Raw genomic sequence first — 20425 nt, 5'->3', positions numbered from 1 at the left:
GATGCTGGAGATGTTTCAAACCACAGTGCAACACGACCCATATCCTATGCAACTCTGCCAATATCACCCATCTCTGGTCCTGATTAGGCAACACCCTTAGCCTCATACTCGCGCTACCCTCCCCACTCCCATGATCATGCTGCATATGACACGTGCGACCTCACTAGCCACGAGTGGCAGCACTTGGCGATGGCTAGCACCAAACTCTGTATCCTGTGCCACTGGCGCTCATAATATATCCCTACACATGACTAGTTGTATAAGGTAGCATTGTGTGCGCAACTTATTTATCGACTACATGTTAAAACTGACCTGTTGGAAATATTCTTCTGGTCCCCCTTCTTGAACCTTTAAGATGCCACCTTTGGACCTCTTCACCCTCCCGGCTTGACAAAGAAGGCTGAACCAGGTACAACACATGACATACCCTCCTCTTCTTTCTTTTCCTTTTTGGCATTTACAGGATCATATCAGACCGGGACTTCAAACGATGCCATTTCACCCTTCCTCCACCATAGGCACACCCCCACCTTCCTCGCCCGGGCCGCAAACTACTTTGATTCCCCTATTAGAATTCACCTGTACCTTCGAACCCACCCTGACATATTATTATTCGGCTTGGTACTCTTATTAGAATTTACTGCTCAGTAGCATGCTTCCCATGGGTGTAAGTCCCTGCCTTTCACTGACCTCCAACACCGACAGCCGAACCTGCGGCCTATCATACTTGGAATACAATCTGTTATATTACATCATTTTTTTTTTTAAAAGATTGGATTGGCTTATTCTAACTGGGATATTTAACTTGCCTGTAAGTTCCTAGTATAAAGTGTAAAGAGCGCATCCAGGGGCAGGAAGTAAGATGTTACTTGTGGACTATAGCACTTATTGTGCCAACTACTAGTGTGACAAGAAAAATATGGCTTTAGGTCTACAACTATAGTCTGATTGCTGCAGTTTAAACCTGCAGTACAGCGTGTTAAAGCAATCCTTTTCACAGGTAAAAACATCCCGTTTAAATATTAAAAAGTCACTCCTACATAAGCCTTGTAGCCCACAAGGCAAGGTGCAGGGTATTTAAAAGAATGGCGTGTAGAAAATTAATATTACCATGTCCCTAAACAGACAAGGCCCCGAAAGCTTTTTATTCAGTTATACAAATTCTCAGCTAACACATACAGTTTTATAGATGCTAGAGGAAAGATATTTATACATCGTATAATCTGCGAGGAACAGTTACATCAGGTCCTGGAGGTCTTCTGCACAGAATTTAGGATATAATTAGGGACTCTAAGATTGAGGTGCTCAACTTGTAGTCAGCTGTGGGTGCTATTTGTTGGAGTTACATCAGATGTGGTGGACTTGGCGTCTTAATCTAAGCCTGTCACAACGCATGATTGCAGCACTTCAGGCCTCCCAGTACATCTCAGCTGATGTACGACCCACCAATTATGCGAGTCGCAAATTGCGGCGCATTTGCGGCTTGCAAAGTGGGACGCACAACAGTGTCTGAGACACTGTTCGCGATTCCCAATGGGGTCGCAAATTGCATGCCTCATGCATTTTAATGAGGCTGTCGCAATTTGCGACCCCATTGGGAATGGCTGGCGCTCCCATGGATGATGGCCTGCTAAGGTCAGCAGACCATCATGTCTGGGACTGCTTTTAAATAATTGCACATGTATTCCCAAAGGGAAAGGGGTCCCCTGGGGATCCGTTCCTGTTTGCGAGTGCCTTACCACCCTTCTGAGAAGGGTGTTAAATTGTGAGTGTTTTGCGACTGCAATTGCAGTCACAAAACATTCTTACATAGGTGTTGGAGTCGCTATTGGGAAGGGACACCCTTGGATCCCCCCTTCCTAATAGCGAGTCTCTTACCCTATTTTGCAAGTCGCTAATTGATTAGTGACTCGTTAAATAGTGTTGGTACATGGGCCACATGTTTTTTGCGGTGGCAAACAGGCCTAAACCCCGTTTGCGACCGCAAAAAAAGGTTGTACATCTGGCCGTGAGCCCCTACATACAACCATACATTCGATCATTAGTCTTGGTATGTCACCCATTGGCCCCAAACCTTACTAAAAGCTATTTTCAATCTGGCAGGACTAGTTGTCCTATGTAAAAAAAACAAAAAAAAACAGAATTCAGATAAAAATGCTAATACTGTATCTTGGTAATGGGATCAGCTAGAAAAATTATTTAACTACTGTTTAAGTTATTAGAAATCCAATTTAATTGTGATGTTAGATTTTTAATACACATTAAGAAAAAATAACTTTTAGAAAGTTACTCTTTACCTGCCTGAATGATCAAAAGGTGAATATTAGCATAAGCCTCTGCCAGCTCTCAGCCTGTGTTCGGCCTTGAATCGATGCAAACAATAGGCTGTCCTGAATGGACAGAAATGACTCCTCTGAACTCTACAAAATGTGCAAGGTGGGGGCTGTGGGGCTCCTTCTGATAGCACATTGTCAGATTTCGCGAAGGTCTACACTTGAAAAAAGGTTTGTTTTTCGACATCTCAAGATATACATCGTGTCCCTAGTCTGTACAGTGAGTGCTGAGCCGCCAAGGTTATCATAACATGTGAGCCTGTTTATCGGCATGTCCGTGTAACACATTCTAGACACAACATTTTGGCAGCTGCGAGCCATGCAAGATTCTGGCGCCTCTATCATAGCACACTTGCCATAATTCCACACACTTGGAAGATTCCAGGGATGCAGAGAGCCATGCTGATCCAGATGTAATTTACACTTACTGAGCGGAAAGGTAATGGGGTACCCGAAAAAACAAGCTCAAGAGACCTTCTTTAGTTTATAATACATAGTTCCTATATAGGGAGGGAGTTAAAACTAGGTGCTGTATAACCTGTTTGCACAATCATTGTAATATGATTCCTCCTTTTGTATTATATGGAATTGTAACCATGCTGACCATATTATTCTTGATCATATGTCTGCTTCTGTTGACTAAAATACTGCGCATGAGATCACGTCGTTGAAATAAATATTTTATCCTTACCGTGTCTCTTTTTTACTCCTGTTGGGGACTGGTATGAGAGTATAACAAAAGAGTGTTCCCACTTCCCACCATTCCTGAGATGGTCCTAAGTTGCATGTTCTAGGTTGTCTAAACATTGGTTACTTTGCTATAGGACGAAGAGCTAATGTGACACTGATTGCTAGCTGGTTGGGGTTTTCTAGGTACTGAGGTGAGTTTCTGGTACACCACAATTCACTAATGTCCTAGGTCTCTGTGCACAGTTCTGTGTATGAGCAGAAATCCTTGCAACACCGAAAAGACTCTTCGTCTCTGCTGTGATAAAACCCCTCCGACGCCCCTGTGGAGTAAGGGTCTTGGGAGGCAGACCTGCAATTCTGCCCCCTAATTCAGATGGGCGGAATTAGAGGTCAGTTTTTACTGCTTGCCACCGACAGGAAAACCCAGGCAGTAAGGGGCAGTGATAACTGCTAAACGCTCCCCTAACCATGGGAGAGGGCTCTCATGGCGAGAGGTGCATTTTCTTATTTTTTTTTGTTCAAAAAGAAAACATCATTTTGGGATTTTACCCATGACAATAAAAAAGAAAACTGTTCGGTGCAGGGATCTGTCATTCTGATGGAGCACTGCACCAAACCGCGAAGTGCATTGACAGGAACTGCTGTGGCGGCAGTTCCTGGCAATGCTTTATACATGAATCAGGCGGGTGGTCCCTCCACCCGGCCTATGAAGTAATGTTTCCGTTGCTGTCCACTAGGACTTAAATTCGGTCCCAAATCAGAATGTAAAATATTTGACTAGGATGAGACAGGTTGGTGTACCCGACCGACGCTCATTCGCGGTCAGCCTGAAATTGCGACTAGGTCCCCATCTACCACAAACATAGGCTATCAGTGATGCTTAGCGCTTTTTGGTGCTCTTGCTACTTAATCATTTAAACATTCATATCTCCGCTTCCCCTTATTTAATTTTTGTGTCATTTTATTCATTGAATTTTATTTTATTTTTCGTAGTAAAAGACAATATTCCTGCTCAGTCTACAGTTGCCAAGTCCCTTGGTAGATGTTTACCCCTATGCCCTTCCAGTGAAAACGAAGATGAGATGAGGAAGACCTGTTGGGCAATATGAATGCAATCCCTTTCTGTTGTGTGTTGCTTCAGTCTACAAAACTGGAACTTCTAGCATAAGTTTGCAGAGTGTCTTCTACAATATGTAAATGTAGTAAATGTAGTATACTTGTAAAGCGCACAGCTGCCCCAGCAACGGGGCGTCCCGGCGCTGTATAACTCTGGGGAACCCGTCCTGGCTTTCCCTGTGGGATGGTCCCTTGCTGGGAGTCCCCAAGGTGGAGCCAGGCATCCCCGGAATTGGTGGGGCCGTTGTGGAGATTAGGCAAGCTAATGCCCAGAGTTGCCGAGTGGAACCCCTGATTAGAGTAAGCACCGAAGCGAGAATTATCGAGTCCGCTGACCAAGGTCCACGTCCCTGCCGCGTCGGGAATTGAACCCTGGTCCCAGGCTGACTTCTGCTCTCGGGCCTGCCGCCTCTAACCAGTGAGCCACACTACTCCAATATGTCACTTATATAGCTGTGAAGCAGAGTGCAACAAAAAAACTCATGTCTATGATATGAAAGTACAGTTTGGCCTGTCAGAGAACATCCTGCCATGTGTTCCCTTTACGTTAAGAACATTTTTGTTTGTTTTATAAATACAGGTGTTCGAATTCCTAAAAATGGCAATTGTTAAAAGTTTCAGAGATCTCCAGTTTCAGACGGGCTCTAAATGCCTTCAGGATCTAATTCCTAAGCCCAGCTGCGTCTCAGCAATGATTTTGGAAACTGTGAAGAACAGGTAATCTGAGATAAAGAAATAATCTGTTTTTTATCCAAGAACATGACATGCTAGCAGGTTGCTGTGCTTGGTACCACTTCTTCCAACCTGCCTTCCTCTCAATGTCTCTTGCCGTTAGATGTACCATGTTTCTAATGTTTAAGTGCATTTTGTTTTTTGCACTAATTGTGTTAGTGTATATGGACTGTACCTCATGTACCAACACAAAATGAAGGCACCCTTGAACAAATGCAGGTAGCCTGACATTGATGTTGATTACCGTACCACAAGCACTCCAACATTAGGAACAGAGGCTGGCATTCATGCCCCACAAAGCTTTGATCATTATTTTTTTGTTCGGATCTATTTTTTTGTTTTTCAAATAACTTCAAATAACTATAAGCGCATTTATGGTACATACAGCGTTAGCATCGATTTTACAATGTGTTAATTTGGTGGCAGACCGTATCCATATATTTAAAACTTCCCACAATATCATGATGCAAATTATAACAGTACTAGTATGCATGCTATAATTTCCAGTGAACTCTGGCAAATGTTCCAGACTTCAAGGATTTGTGATTACAGATCTAAACAGTATTTGCTACAAACCATCATAATATAGAATAAACTTGTTATACGGCTACCTAAAACAAAGCTTTGATCTTTATAATATTGTTCTAATGTTCTACATACTGTCATTAAATATTTAGCATTCTTACTGGCCCCTGTTATATTAATTCTAATCTGATTATTGGTCAAGTGGTAACCACAGAATGTTCTGTCAGAACATTGGTAAAGATTGTATTTGAGTGTTAGAAGACTGGTATTTTCGCTGTCGTGGTCCTGCAGATAGGAGCTTAGTTGTTCCCTATTAATACATTTGTTAAATCTATAGATATCTTCACTCCCCCCCTTTCAGTATCCTTGCCTCCATCTTTGTCATAATAAGTTCTCATATTGCTAAGTGAACCATTGAACCCTCATCCATTAACCACATTTAGTAATCAATGCCTCTTCATCTTCCATCAACTTTAAAATGAGATTTGTTGCCCAAGTATTCATTGTTCAACAATAATCTTCCTCAATCTTATAATGTCTTAACATTGTCTAAAAGCTTTAGGTCTACTAGTGCCATTCTCTCAGATTTCTTAGCTAACTCTTGGTTCGTCCTCCATTAGGACATTCATCATTTTCTTCTCTGTCCTTGAGGTATTAAAGGAAAACCATATTTGCATCATGTATTGTATTGGCGGTTCATAAACAGCACATACTTCTGCTATCTAGCCTTAGGTTTGGAAAAGTAAAAATTGTTTATCTTGAAGTAGTTATTGAGCATGCAGCATAATTCAAAATACAAATTCCTATGTCACCAAAAGCCCCTAAAGCCTTGGTGTACAGACTACATTCTTTCCCCCCATTTGGTCCAAAGGTGGAAACAAAGAAATGTTCAATAACTTTCCACTGAAGAATCGGAGCAATGCACCAAGACATCAATAATAACCGGGAAAAATGACCGACTGTGTTATTTTTTTTCTCTCCATTTCACCAACTCTTACAGACTTAAGTCATATATTAACGACATGGGGAGGGTGAGCGGGGAGTAAGAGAATGAGAACATTTGAAACACTCCTTTTTAGGTTCTGGCTTCATTGTAAAGCTTGGCATGAGTGGAAAGACAAAATAGTGTTTACAATCTTTCTTTTGCATGGAATTACACCACCACCATGTGTCGGGTGCTTCAAAAAGTTCAATGCTAAAATAATCTTTTGCAGAAGAAGCAATATGTGGCCTGTTCTACCATTATGATGCTGGAGGTTGCTACCTAGTTCCCCCAGGGAGCTTTTGATGAATAGTTTCAAAAGGAATTAGAGATCCACATTTATGCTATTGGCCTTGAGTCAATTGCATATTTTGATACCAAAGTCAAAACACTTAAAAAAAAAAACACTCATCCCAGTAAGCTACTTTGAGAAGACACACCCACCCAAGCACAAGTGATGCTTAAGGTGAAGTACTTTACAAGTTTTTGGTTGAGGTTACAACCAACCTAATCCCGCAAAAACAGATCAGCCTTGAACGAAAAAGGTATCTCTACATAAAGATAGGCTTCTTGTTACAGAGTTTGAAGACCTAGCACAACTGGAATCTCAACAAGCTCCAGTCACATTGACTCTGAGTCTGGCCTCAATTCAGCAGCCCAGTTTCCATTTCATCAAAACAGGGAACTGCTCCGATTGCTAATAAGGTATCTTACTGAAGCTTTGGGATATATCTTGATCCAAATTAGGAGAAACACTGACGAATATCACACCAAAGTCTCCTTCATTACCTAAGACGAAGGGCGATGCACTAGATGCACCATCCCGGAAGCCAGCTACGCCACAGCTTAGCAACCCAAGCTCCATTCCAGCTGTCTCCGAACAGATATTCATTATGACTGCATCCAAGATTATCAGGGGTGTATGGGTAAGAAAATACGTGAAATAGCCATTAGACTGGATTCCCCTCTGGGAGGTCATAGATCGCCTACCCTCTTAAAATCATTTCCCCCTGATTAGATATCTGAGCACAGTGCTATCCAACAAAAATGTACATTCTTCCAGAGATTCTGGGTGTAGATTCGTGAGGAAAAGGAATTTATCATTTAAAGTCTTGAGAACACGGATTCTCACTGTTAGACCATGGGACTACTTGAAGGCCCACCTGACTTTTAATGTCACCCCCTCATAAGCAGTAGCAGAAGCCTGCTCTACTGGTCTGACTATGGGCAGTCATAAGATCTTGTGATAAACTGGCCAGGCATTTATTTAAATTGCACCTGAGAGCTGAAGAGCAGGAGGATCCTGCAACACTCATTTTTAGAAACCCATGTATTTTTGGAGTCACGAATAAGGAGTAATGTGAATACCCAAAATGAACAGGCCTGAACCAGTGGGACAACAGTCCTAAACCAGAGGAGGGGCTGACATAAAAACCTCCCCGTTAAGCAAACTCAATTAATGGGCACTCTAAGGGCTTTTGGCACAAATAATGTGAGTAATTGTGTTGTCTGTACAAAAGGAAAATACAGTTGTATCAATGTTGGAATCCTATTTTCACAGCTAAGTGCTGTAAAAAGTTTGATATATCTATACAGCATTATAGTACGTATAATGTAAGAGCAATGACAAGATTAAGACTAAAGAGTTAGGATTGAATTTGTTTTATCTCTGAGCCCAAGCCCCCATTTAAAATGTTTCTATTCTTTTTCATTTGATATTTTTGTCAAGTATATCGACCGTGTTCCCTTAGGGGCGCCATAGCAAAATGAAATGTTGGGACAGGTGAGCAACATGGGTAGAGTATTAAAGGGAGGAAGGAGAATGGAAGAGGGGATTAAGTGAGGAATTGACCTGGATCTGTCAACCGAAAAGGAAATATTGGTAGGGAACCACATATGGGTATACCTAGAGCCCACCTATAGTGCAAGGGGAGGTATAAGAAGGTGGAAGTTAGCTCCCTTAAACAGGTGACAGTTATTGTTCTCACTGACTAAGTGTCCCAGTCTGAACACATTGGGGTCAAGGGAGGTAAGGCAAGTAGGCTTTACGAAAAGCCAAGAAGGGAAGGAGGTTGCAAACGTTTTATTTTACTCGGAAATTGTGAAAGAAGCATTTATGAGAGCGTAAGAGGAGTAACTGAGAATGAAATAGTAGATGAGGTTCACTCGAACAGCCCCATTCTGTAGCACCATGCAGGGTTAGGTAAAAAACAAGTAAGATTGGCCCAACAAGGAAATAGGCATAGAAGGCAGGTAGAGAACAGTAAAGAGGGACATTAGGTCACAGTCCCACAGTACTATTTCAAAGATGACGAGAAAGGAGAGGGAGCAGGGAAATGAAGTGTGATCATAGCCTCACCTGCCTATAATGAGTCGGGCTGGCTGGGTGAGCTGGACTAGGAAAGAAGGCGGTCAAGCATTTGGATTTTATCTTGCACTGTGTCAGGTTTAATACAAATGTTCAAGGAGCCCCTGAACTGGCTTTGCACACACTATTGTAAAGATATGATCATATTTTGAAGAGATCTCAGTCATAAATTGGATCCGAGAAACTGTTGCCCCTTGGTCAAAGATACACTACAAGCATATAATATTAGACCTGCAAGTTTCCCAACATGTCAAACTGCAGTGCGCAAAGCTGCTTTGGTAAAATATCTGGGCCAAATAGGAATGTTTAGTATAAATGACTGCACTAACATAGATAGTCCTGCGAGACAGTTATGTAGAATAAGTAATCAATTGTGTGCTATTCGTTATATCTTTTTAACATGCATGGTTCTTTGACAACATTTTTAACGTAATGCAACTGGATGGAAGTGACCACTATCTCTTGCATCGGAAAGTCATATCAGATGGAACCAGCTCTAAAGAAAAGGTAGTCCCCTTACAGGGAGAATACCCAAAACGATTATTCACCCGGATTTCAGAAGAGCATCTGCAGGGGTTGGCCAAGCTACTACAGACTATAATGCGATACAGTGGGAGGATACGCCTAAAAACGTCATAGCTTGGTATGGTGATATAATTTCCCAGGCGGTAGAATGTTTAGAGGTGAAAAGAAACTGCAAGGCACAAGAAAGAAAGGGTCAATGTAGGTATATGAAAAGGGAACCCATGGGTTGATAGGAGATGCAGAAACCTAAAAAGTCAGATAAGGATAATGGGAGAAGAGCTTGAAGATAACGTATGATCACGAGATAGTCTCTCAGCTTCTCAGTGCCAAGTGGCAATATAAAAAAATAATAGTTGATAGGAAAAAGGGTTTGTAGGGAGAAATGCTAGTCTCGCATGCAGGATGCAATAGAAATGAAAAATACGAGGAAGTTCTGGCAGCTGGTACAGACAGGCACAGGAATGGAACGTGGGTCACCCAGGTGTGTGGTAGAAGGATCAAGCAGCATGGGTAAGGCACCTAAAAGATATGTATGGTACTGGATGTGCAGAGAAGGTAAAAGAAAGCGAGGAATGGGCTACTGTAAATGGGGAAATTAGGACATATTTCTCCTTCCAGATCGTTAAAGACACCATAGGCTCATTAAAACTAACCAGGGCAGTGGGGGCCAGATAATCTGCCAGCTATGATGATCAAAACCAAGGTAGATTGGTGGGCTAAACTCTTTTACCTAGTTTTCCAGACAATATTAGCATATGGCTAGATCCCGGACAGCTGGAATGATGCTGTAAGGCCAACATATAAAAAATAGGATGTTAAGAACCCCAAAAACTATCGATTAATTAACCTCCTTGACGTGGGCGAAAAACTGTTTTCAAAAGTGATATTGGGGAGGCTCAAAGAATGGGAAAACCAGTATAAAATAGTTCCAGTAGAACAGGATGGTGTTCCAGGAGGGCCATTCAACTATAGACCATTGCTTTAGCTTATGGCTTTTCACAAGAAAGTCTGTGGATAAAAGGGGATCAGTTTTCTGCTGCTTTGTTGATTTCTGTACAGCATTCGATTCAGTAGATCGTCGTTGCCTATGGAAAATCTAGGCTTTTGTAGGAGCATGTTGGCTACGGAGGGAAGTCTATCCTGAAAAATTCCAATCCCAAACGGGCTGCACCAGGCTGCGTCTTGGCCCCTCTGCTTTTCTCTGTGTTTATATCTGACTAGCAGCCCGTCCCGACGTCCGGGTATGAAATAGAATGTGTGTAATGTGTGTATTTGGCAAGGGCAATTTATTTTAAAATCTCACGGTAGACAAAAATTTTTGTTTCATTAGAATAGGGACGGAGAAGGCCCAGCTGCAGCCCTGGTTGATGTTAGCAGGCGCGTGTAATTGGTGTAGTGATCCGCCGCCTGAGCCCGGCTACAGCCCTGGTTGATGTTAGCAGGCACGTGTAATGTCGTTGAATGAGAGTGTTAGCAGCCGCGGGTAAATCTGTTTATTGAGAGAGTTGAGTGACAGCGAGTAGGAGAGGCTGCAGTAATTGTCCCCGCACACATGCTCATTTGCGTGTTCCCCAGCTTGAGGCCCAGATGCAGGCCTGTTTGATGTTAGCAGGCGGGTGTTCCCCCGCTTGAGGCCCAGCTGCAGCCCTGGTTGATGTTATCAGGCGCGTGTAATTAGTGTACTGATCCGCCGCCTGAGCCCGGCTAGAGCCCTGGTTGATGGTAGCAGGCGCGTGTAATTTCGTTGAATGAGAGAGTTCAGTAACAGCGCGCAGGAGAGGCTGCAGTAACGTTACTTACCAGGCCTCCAGGTGAATGCGTTTGTCACGCCCCCAGCACACGGCCACAGCAGACGATCTTCTGATTAATGTACGACACACATGGCATGAAGGGCGGAACGTAGCACACGCCCCCAGCGTTTCTCACGCCCCCAGCGTGCCCCTTGATGCGGCGCAATTGCGTTCACATGGCATGAAGGCCGGACATACGCCCCCAGCGTTTCTCACGCCCCCAGCGTGTCATGCCCCCAGCGTGCCCCTTGATGCTGCGCAGCAGCGTAATTGGCGCTTGTATGTACGACTCACATGGCATGAAGGGCGGACACACGCCTCCAGCGTTTGTCAGGCCCCCTGCGTTTGTCACGCCCCCAGCACACGCCCACAGCCCACGATGTGATGGCCGTACCACACGCCCCCAGCGTTAGTCACGCCCACGCCCACAGCACAACGCAGACACGCCCACAAGGGACTACTTTGCTGACACGGTTCTTTTACCTTTTAAATGTATAGAGGAGTTGGCCTAATGGCTAAGGCGCTCGACCTCGGACCTGGGGATCTGGGTTCGAGTCTTGGTAACAATGCCAAACATCCTGTGATTCTGGGCAAATCACTTAATCTCCCCGTGCCTAACAAAAACGAATGTGTGTCCTCATGTAACGTAACTGGTGCTATGTAAAGCGCTCTGATACCTGATACAGTTCAGGTCAAGTTCGCGCTATATAAAACTCTGAAAAAAAAGAATATAGTGGCCGTCTGCATAGCCTATGTCCTTCTGCTGCAACTGCCCTTTCTAACGCTGTATTGGGTGTTGTGATTGGTGCTGTGGTTACTGAGATTACCCGCCTCAAAGGTTTGGGCTCTCTCTTTATAATATTATTATGGATTTACCAGCAGTACCGCTGGAGTAAGAGGGTTAAGCCCCAAAATGATTCGCACACTTTTGCAGTGTTTACTATATGTGGATGATCTTGTCATTATGGATATGACTGAAATAAGCCTACAGAAGAAATTGGATGTTTTTATCAAATATAATAATAACAAAAAAACTTCGTAAATTTAGATAAAATGAAAGTGATGGGGTTTGAGAAAAAAGTGGTCAAATATAAATGGCACTTGGTGGGCGGGGGGTGGATGGGACTCACTTGATGACTAAGAATGACATGATTGAAATGTTGTGGATGAATAAAATGCAAATAAAAATGTTTTAAAAAAAATATATATAAATGGCATTTCGGTACTAGCAAACTAGAGATAGTTGATAAATATAAATACCTTGGAGTATGGTTTGAAAACAGCTATTATGGAAAGAGCAAACAGAAGCCTTAAAAACAAGAGGAAAGTGTTCTTAAGAAAAATAATAAAGATTAGTGGCATTACTTTAAGCCCTGTGCAGAATGCGTATGCGGATATGGTTCGCTCGCAAATTCCACTACGGAGTTAAACTGTTAAATTTAAGTGAAAAGCGAGATTCGGAGTACAAAGGAGGTAAATGTTTAAAAAGCCTGTAGTCATTACCCAAGACAACATTGATACTGTCTATAAGGAAGGAAATGGGTGTACACTCTTGGGGCTACTTAGCTGATTTAGAGGTGGTGAGATTCTGGCTTTGCTTAATAACGTGATAGACAAAAGGTAGCAACATTGTAAAAATGAGATCATATCCAGTGAACTGAATTGGTCCAGGGGAATTAGAAAAATGTGGGAGACATATGTAGGAGACTAGAACTGGATATAGGTGGACAAGAACTGATAATCGAAAAAGAGAGTACACTCCACCAATTTCTTAGTGACTTCTTTATTTCTTTCAAGAACAAGTGTGCGACCAACCCCGGCAAGACAGGACAGCAACTGCCACACGAGACAGCAACCGCCGTTCCTAGCCTTACATATGACCTAGTTAACATTCCAAGTACTATGACATCACTTTAACTGAGCTAAATCATGTTAGATCTAGTTACACTAAATGACAGAAATCAGGACTACAATGTGGGAACTTCGCACTTTAACAATACGTGTAATCAGAGATTAAGATATGGATTACTTAAGGGGTAAGTGTTCCATACAATTCTTATGACTCATGGCAAAATGAACAATGGTTCCTGTATATAGAGGCATTACCATACCCCAAGCTTAGATATGAGGTACTAAGGTAAAGAAGTGGCTGCAATCCCTGCTATACAATCAATAAGGTAAAAATGGCAATGAAAGATGCACAATGAAACTGCACTTGTGGGTTATCAGCTAAGTGTGACTGCCTGCATATCATTTTGGACTGTCTAAAGGTGTTGCCGATACGAAAGCCCCCTATTCACCAGGATCCCCAGGCATTTCAAATGAGAGTTCTTTATTTAAAGGTGTTTTATATAACACAACACTACTGTTGTTGATTTAGAGGAGGGCTTCACTACTGTTATTGATTTGTATGAAAATGTAAATGTATTGCGATTTATATAGCGCACGTATCACCCGAAGGTATCAAGGCGCTTGCTTAGGGAACCCGTCCTGGTATTCCCCTGTGAGATACCCCGGCAGGGTATCCACAAGGTGAAAGCCAGGCATCCCGCCGCGAGGGGCCGTAGTGAGAGCTTCACATGTGTCCCAATTAAATCGATAGCTAGAGAATTTAGAAACTTAGATATTTTCAATATTAGGGCTCGTATTGAAGTAGCCTGTTTAGATTAGGTTGCCAAAATATCGTATAGATAAAACAGTGTTTCATATAAACCAGCTGGTGTAATTTGTCGCTTTATATGTTTAACTTGTCAGACTGCTGCCGCAAAAAATTCTAAGGCTAGTGTAAATATCAGTGGGAATTGTGTTCATCCCTCGCATAATGCCAAGGGGGATTTGAGGTACTCTTTGCACTGTGCAATAGATGTCGGTTTCTTATATAACCTCTACACTTTTGTCATAAATTCTTCCCTAGGACTCAATCTTTTCATGGACCTAAATATATCTTACCTGCTTCAGCTTTTCAAACTCTTTCTATGTGTCAAGAGATCGCTACCATTTTTGACCGCAGTTATGTATTTACTATACCATGTTAGTTACCTTAGATGTGCCGTGAAAGAACGGCTTGGCACAATCCCACTTGGTATGGGTGGACCAGGGAAGGTATTTCCAATCTAAATCGGCTACCCAATTTTTTTGAGTTTTTCAGATCAACATTGATTAACAATATCGGACCATACCAGGTCGTTGTTAGATTTTAGAATTAATTATATCCTGACATATTGCATTCTTGTAATGGAGCCCTCCTTTCTGTTATTTCTTTAAATGTTTAACACAATAGGGAAATTCGTTTTTGTAGGAAAGGGCCTCTTTTTGTTATAGTCACCCCCCCTTTTTTGCCATTAGTCCTGATGTTTTTGGACTGATGTGCACAGAGTCCCTGCTAACCAGGCCTCAGTGCCAGTGCTCTTTCCCTAAAAACAAGGTAACATGGTCTAATTGTAACTCAGTTGGCACACACATCTGAAAGAGACTATCAGTTATAGATTCCTTACCTTAGAATTACCCCATGGCGTCTGACTGGATTCGGAGAATTTTTCTTCAGCAGTACCCCTACGCATCGGTAGGTGGCGTCGGTCGACTCCACGTTCGTCGTTGGCGTCCTGGTCACCAGAATGACATTGCGCTATCTACTTAGATGCCGCCCCTGTGCTCTGACATTAGTTCTTTCTTTTTCCGCGCCAGCCAGTGCAGATCCGGAGAGAGCGGTACCCTTAGACACGGAAGTATTTTTCCGACTTTTGTCGACATCTTCTTTCAAGTCGTTGACTCCTGGTGCACATAGGGCTGTTCCATCGACGTACCGGCTTCAAACCTTGTAACTCCTGTCACAAATTGATGTCGGTCACAGACCCACACCTCGTGTGCCTCTGGTGTCTGGAGCTCGACCACGACCTGAAGTCGTGCTCTGACTGTCGGGCCATGAACCCGAAGTCTTTGTGGGAGCAGTCCCGAAATCTTCTGGAGGCCCGGCAGTCAGCTCCATGCTGCTCGATATCCCAGTTGAGAGGGAGGTCGAGGGACCTGTCGCGGAGTCAACACCACCATTCATCGTCAAAGTCTTCATCTTCGGATAAGTCAAAGCACAAGAAGAAGGCAAAGAAGCACCGTCGCTCTTCGCCTTCTCGCTGTCCGTCGGCTGACGACGTGGGACGCGGACAGTCGTCGTCCTCCGGCTCTGCCCGCGGAGCCAGTTGGGACAGCTCCAAGCTTCCTTCCATTCCTGGGAGCCAGAGCGTCCCCTGCCCAGCTTTGTGCATTTTACAAAGCTCTCCACTCCATCTTTGGGCAGCCCGACTCCGCCAGCGCGCCTTTGGGCCCCGCAGACTCTGCTGGGGGGTCTAGGCCTTAGACGCCGGCTGCTTTGTCCCAGGCACCACAGGGCCCTCAGGGATCCACGCCCAGATCCGCGTTGGTGCCTGTCAACCTTACAACACCTCCCTCTGCGCCAATTCCTTTGACGATGCCGGTTGTGTCCCCGGCCGGCGTCGACCCCGGCCTCCCCCTCGATATGGACACGTGGATATGGATATGGAGACGAACCAACTGCGGTACCGGCGCCGGGGGATACTTTTGTACAGTTGTTTATCCATGCCGTTCCTTTCCCCCCTGAATTGTACCAGGTGAGGATGAGGAGGACTGGGAGGGGTCTGTTGACCCTTTGACAGACCAGTTACAGGAGCCGGACTGAAGAGAGGAGTTGGGTGAAGCCAGTGGTTTTGATACATCCCCAGACCCTGGTATGCTTTCCCCCCCTGACGTGGCCACAGAAGAGGGAGCCTCTTACACTGTGGTGTTGTGTAGGGCGGCTGAGGCCTTGGGCCTTGAGCTTCCTACGGTGGCAGTCAGGACTAACCTCCTGACTGAGTTGCTTCCGCCGGCAGCAGCCTCTTCGGAGCTCCTGCTGCTTTTCAATGAGGCCCTCATAGACATCCTACTGGGCACTTGTTCCAAGCCCAGCACAGGGCCCTCTGTGGGATGGATGATTGTCCAACGCCACTGCCCGGCACCGGGCGACCCACTTTACCTCTCCCAACACCCTGGCTGGTGTGCCAGTACCCCAGTGCCCCCTCTGCAGCATCTTACAAAACTTCCTAGTCCGACCTTTCAGGGCCACCATTTGGCAGTGGGTGCAAGGGTCCGCCATCACCTCCCCCACTGGCACAAAATGACGTCGGCCAGGTGGGCTTTGAAGATAATCAGAAGGGGCTACTCCCTTCCCTTCAAGACTACCCCTCCCTACATGCCAACAACACTCCATCGCATGTCGGAGGATCACTTGGCCCTTCCCCATCAGAAAGTTGCGTCTCTCTTGGCCAAGGGAGCCATCGAGGGAGTTCCTGTGCCAGACGTAAGTCGTGGTTGTTATTTCCACTACTTCCTGGTGCCCAAGAAGGACAAAGGCCTGCGTCCTATCTTGGATCTCATTGACGTCAACCGCTTCCTCCGGAAGGAGAAGTACAAAATGTTGACATTGGCTCAGGTCTTGTCTGCCCTCGACCCTGGAGACTGGACGGTAGCATTGGACTTATGGATGCCTATTTTCACATCCCCATCCTGCTGTCCCACAAGCGTTACCTACAGTTCATGGTAGGCTACAAGCATTTTCCGTTTACCGTGCTCCCTTTTGGCCTTACCAGCGCCCCTCGGATGTTCACAAAAGTGATGGCGGTGGTCGCAGCTCATCTGCGCAGATCAGGTGTTGCAGTTTTCCCCTATCTCGATTACTGGCTGTTGAAGGAGAGTTCGCCCTAGGCTGTCGTTTCCCACCTCCAGACTACGGCAGACCTCCTGCACTCGCTTGGGTTCACTATCAACATGCCAAAGTCACACCTGATTCCCTCCCAGAAGCTCCTTTCCATCGGAGCAGTTCTGGATACAGCGCAGTTTCGGGCCTATCCTCCCAAGCAGCGAGTCTGGGACATTTGGCCTATGAAACCGATGTTTTAGCCTCTATCCCGGGTTTCAGTGAGTATGACCCTGAGGCTGCTGGGCCTCATGGCCTCCTGCATCCTGCTGCTGGACTATGCCAGGTGGCATATGTGGGCTCTTCAGTGGGACCTGAAGTTCCAGTGGACGCATCATCAGGGTTTCAGTGAGTATGACCAGATGTCCAGATCTCAGAGGGCAATGCACACCAATTGCAGTGGTGCCTAACGACTCAGGATTGGGTTGACGGCAGATCCCTCTCCCTTCCCTAACCTGACTTTACAGTGGTGACAGATGCGTCACTTCTGGGATGGGGCGACCACATGGGAGAGACGGAGATCAGAGGCCTCTGGTCTCTGGCGGAGTCCGGGCTCCATATCAACCTGCTAGAGCTCCAGGCGATCAGTCTTGCACTGAAAGCATTCCTTCCTTCTCTCAAAGGGAGAGTAGTGCAGGTGTTCACAGACAACACCACCGCCATGTGGTACTGCAACAGACAGGGCGGTGGGGTTGTGGACCCTATCTCAAGAACCTCTCCACTTCTGGACGTGGCTGGAACATCAGGGCATGTCCCTGGTGGTTGAACATCTGGCAGGTTCCCTGAACGCCAGGGCGGACAAACTCGGCCGCCGGTGCATGATGGATCACGAATGGCGTTTACACTCTGAGATGGTGCAAGGTCTCTTTCAGCAGTGAGGAGAGCCTTGTTAAGATCTGTTCGCCACCGAAAAGAACGTACAATGTCAGCAGTTCTGCGCGTTGGATTTTCCAAGGTGGCACTCGCTCGGCGACGCTTTTAGTTGCAAATGAAATTGCGGTCTTCTATACGCCTTTCCGCCTATACCACTTCTGCCCAGAGTGCTGAAGAAGATAACTCGCGACCGAGCCCAAGTCATTCTTGTGGCTCCGGATTGGGCGCGAAGAGTCTGGTAACCCGAACTCTTGAACATGGCCTCCGATCAGACAGCCTCTTCGGGAGGATCTTCTGTCACAGCAGCAGTGGACAGTCCGCCACCCGAACCTGTCCAGCCTCCATCTCCTTAGTGGAGATTGAACGGCAACAGTTGACAGCTTTTGACCTTCCTCCCGAAGTGTGTAATGTAACCTTGGCAGCCAGACTTCCCTCCACTAAAACGCAATATATGCTTGTCGATTGAACAAATTTGTGACGTGGTGCACAGCAGAGACTGTGGTTCCCCTTTCTGCTCCTCATTCAGAGATTCTCCTCTTCATTCTTTCTTTGGCCCAGCAGGGCTCTGCCTTGGGCACCCTTAAAGGCTATGTTTTGGCCATTTCGGTTTTTCTTTGCCTTTCTGATCAGCCTTCTCTTTTCAATTCCCCTGTTGTAAATAGATTTCTTAAGGGCATTACTCACCTCTTTCCTGCTATTCCTTTAGTAATGCCCCAGTGGGACTTGAATCCGGTCTTAACCTACCTCATGTGTGCTCCTTTCAAACCACTACATAATTGTCCTCTCAGACTATTGACCTTCAAGACTGCTTTTCTGGTTGCCATCACCTCTGTTCGCAGGGGTGAGTGAACTTCAGGCTCTTTCTTCTAAACCTCCTTTCCTTGCTGTTCATCCGGACAAGGTTGTCCTTCGAACTCAACCTTCTTTTCTTCCCTAAGTGGTTACCTCTTTCCACATAGGACAGACCATCGCTTTGCCCACCTTCTTCCCGCCCCTGCATCCTTCTACAGAGGAGGAGAAACTCCACCGCCTGCATCCAAAACGTGTGCTATCTTTTTATCTGGAACGCACAAAACAATTCCGGGTGGATGATCGACTTTTTGTTGGCTATGTGGGCGCCAAGAAAGTTCGGGCCGTGCAAGAGCGGACCATGCCTCAAGGGTTGTCTTTTGCATTAAAATTTGATATTCCTTGGCGAAAAAGGAGCCTCCGGTAGGACTGCGCACCCATTCCACCAGGGTGACGGCAGCCACTACTGCTTTGGTATAGGGAGTCCCCCTCAGTGACATCTGCCAGGCAGCCACGTGGGCATTACTGCACATCTTCACTAAGCATTACTGCCTGTATAGTCAAGACCGGAGAGACAGCTTCTGTGGCTGTTCAGTTCTCCAGGGTTGGTATTGCTGGGGTATCTTTTCTAAGGAAAGGAATCTATAACTAGTAGTCTCTTTCAGATGAACAAGTTACTTACCTTCGGAAATGATACATCTGTAAGAGATATATACTAGTTATAGATTCCTTACCGCTCCATCCATCCTCCCCGTCTGCGAACTGACTTCTAGAGTAAGGGACTCCCTTTCAGGGCCCTAATTTTGTACACTAGTAGTTAGTGTCTTGCATGGCTCTGCGCTTCTGGCATGGAATGTCGTGTAAAGAACGGATGTCAGTACGCAGGGGCGGCGTATAAGTAGATTTCGTGACGTCATTGCAGAGACCACGACGCCAACGACGAACACGGAGCCGACTGACACTAATTACCAACGCGCAGGGGTACTGCTGAAGAAAAATTCTCCGGATGCAGTCTGATACCTGGAGGTAATTCTAAGGTAAGGAATCTATAACCAATATATTTCTCTTACAGATATATCATTACCAGAGGTAAGTAACTTGTTGTTTAACACCACTGCAAGTCCCTAGTAAGTGGTACCCCTGGGACCGAGGCATGGATACTAAAGAGGGTCCTTAAGGGCTGCAGCATGTATTATGCCGCCGTAAGGGAACCCCATACAAACTGCTTGCAGCCTTTCACTGCAGACCGCGTGTCATGGTGCAAACCATGAATAAAAACTGTGTCCCATGTCAAAGTTGCTGCATATAATATATGTAAGTAACCCGTACAGCAGGCCTTGTAGTCTTAAGGCAGGGTGCATTATATTACATGTGAGGGTATATCTTCATTAGCAGCTATGCCCGTGTGCTGTCTAGTTCAATTACTAGATGGTACAAGTGAACTGGGAAGCCATTTAACGTATATGTACTGGGTACTGGTCATTACGAATTCCCCAGCTACATGATGGCTTTTCTGAAACCTGTGGTGTTTGGTATCAAACTCCTTGTCTTCATAAAACTGTACTGCTGCCAGTACTGGATTTATTATGGTGTGCACCCCGAGGGCACCTTAGAGTTGCTCCCTGACGAAAGTACCATTGTCTAGTATGCTGGCTGACCGGTATCATCCTGTCTACCACCACAGAGGAAGATGTTGACACCTCCTCCAGCAGGATGGCTAGTGATTTAGCATATCAGGTTAGGGTCTTCAAAGCCTCGGCCGCCTTTGATATGCAACTCCGGATTTCCCCAGGCCTTGGAGATGCCACCTCCTGCCCAGAGTCCAATTTTTCACCAGTACATTCAGAAAATTACCTATACATGTAGGCTTGTTGCACCTCCAGGCTAGTTACAACCCTAGGGTAGACTACCTGAGATGCTCCATGAAAGAAGGGTCCCACCATCTTGTTTTTGGTG

The 20425-nt window shown here is 45.3% G+C and overlaps 1 protein-coding gene across 1 annotated transcript in view; it reads left to right on the top strand.

Annotated features, from left to right (window-relative positions):
• Nucleotides 1-20425, top strand: part of FANCI (FA complementation group I) — a 765095-nt gene that overhangs the window by 212611 nt on the left and 532059 nt on the right. The window contains exon 12 of the mRNA XM_078683200.1: nucleotides 4720-4856. Within this exon, the coding sequence (XP_078539326.1) occupies nucleotides 4720-4856 (137 nt within the window). The remainder of the gene's footprint in view (nucleotides 1-4719; nucleotides 4857-20425) is intronic.

The sequence above is a fragment of the Lissotriton helveticus genome, chromosome 3_1, assembly GCF_964261635.1.
Source record: "Lissotriton helveticus chromosome 3_1, aLisHel1.1, whole genome shotgun sequence".
Classification (NCBI taxonomy): domain Eukaryota; kingdom Metazoa; phylum Chordata; class Amphibia; order Caudata; family Salamandridae; genus Lissotriton; species Lissotriton helveticus.
Note: the sequence above shows the minus strand (reverse complement) of the source record. Positions and strands in the feature narration are given on the sequence as shown.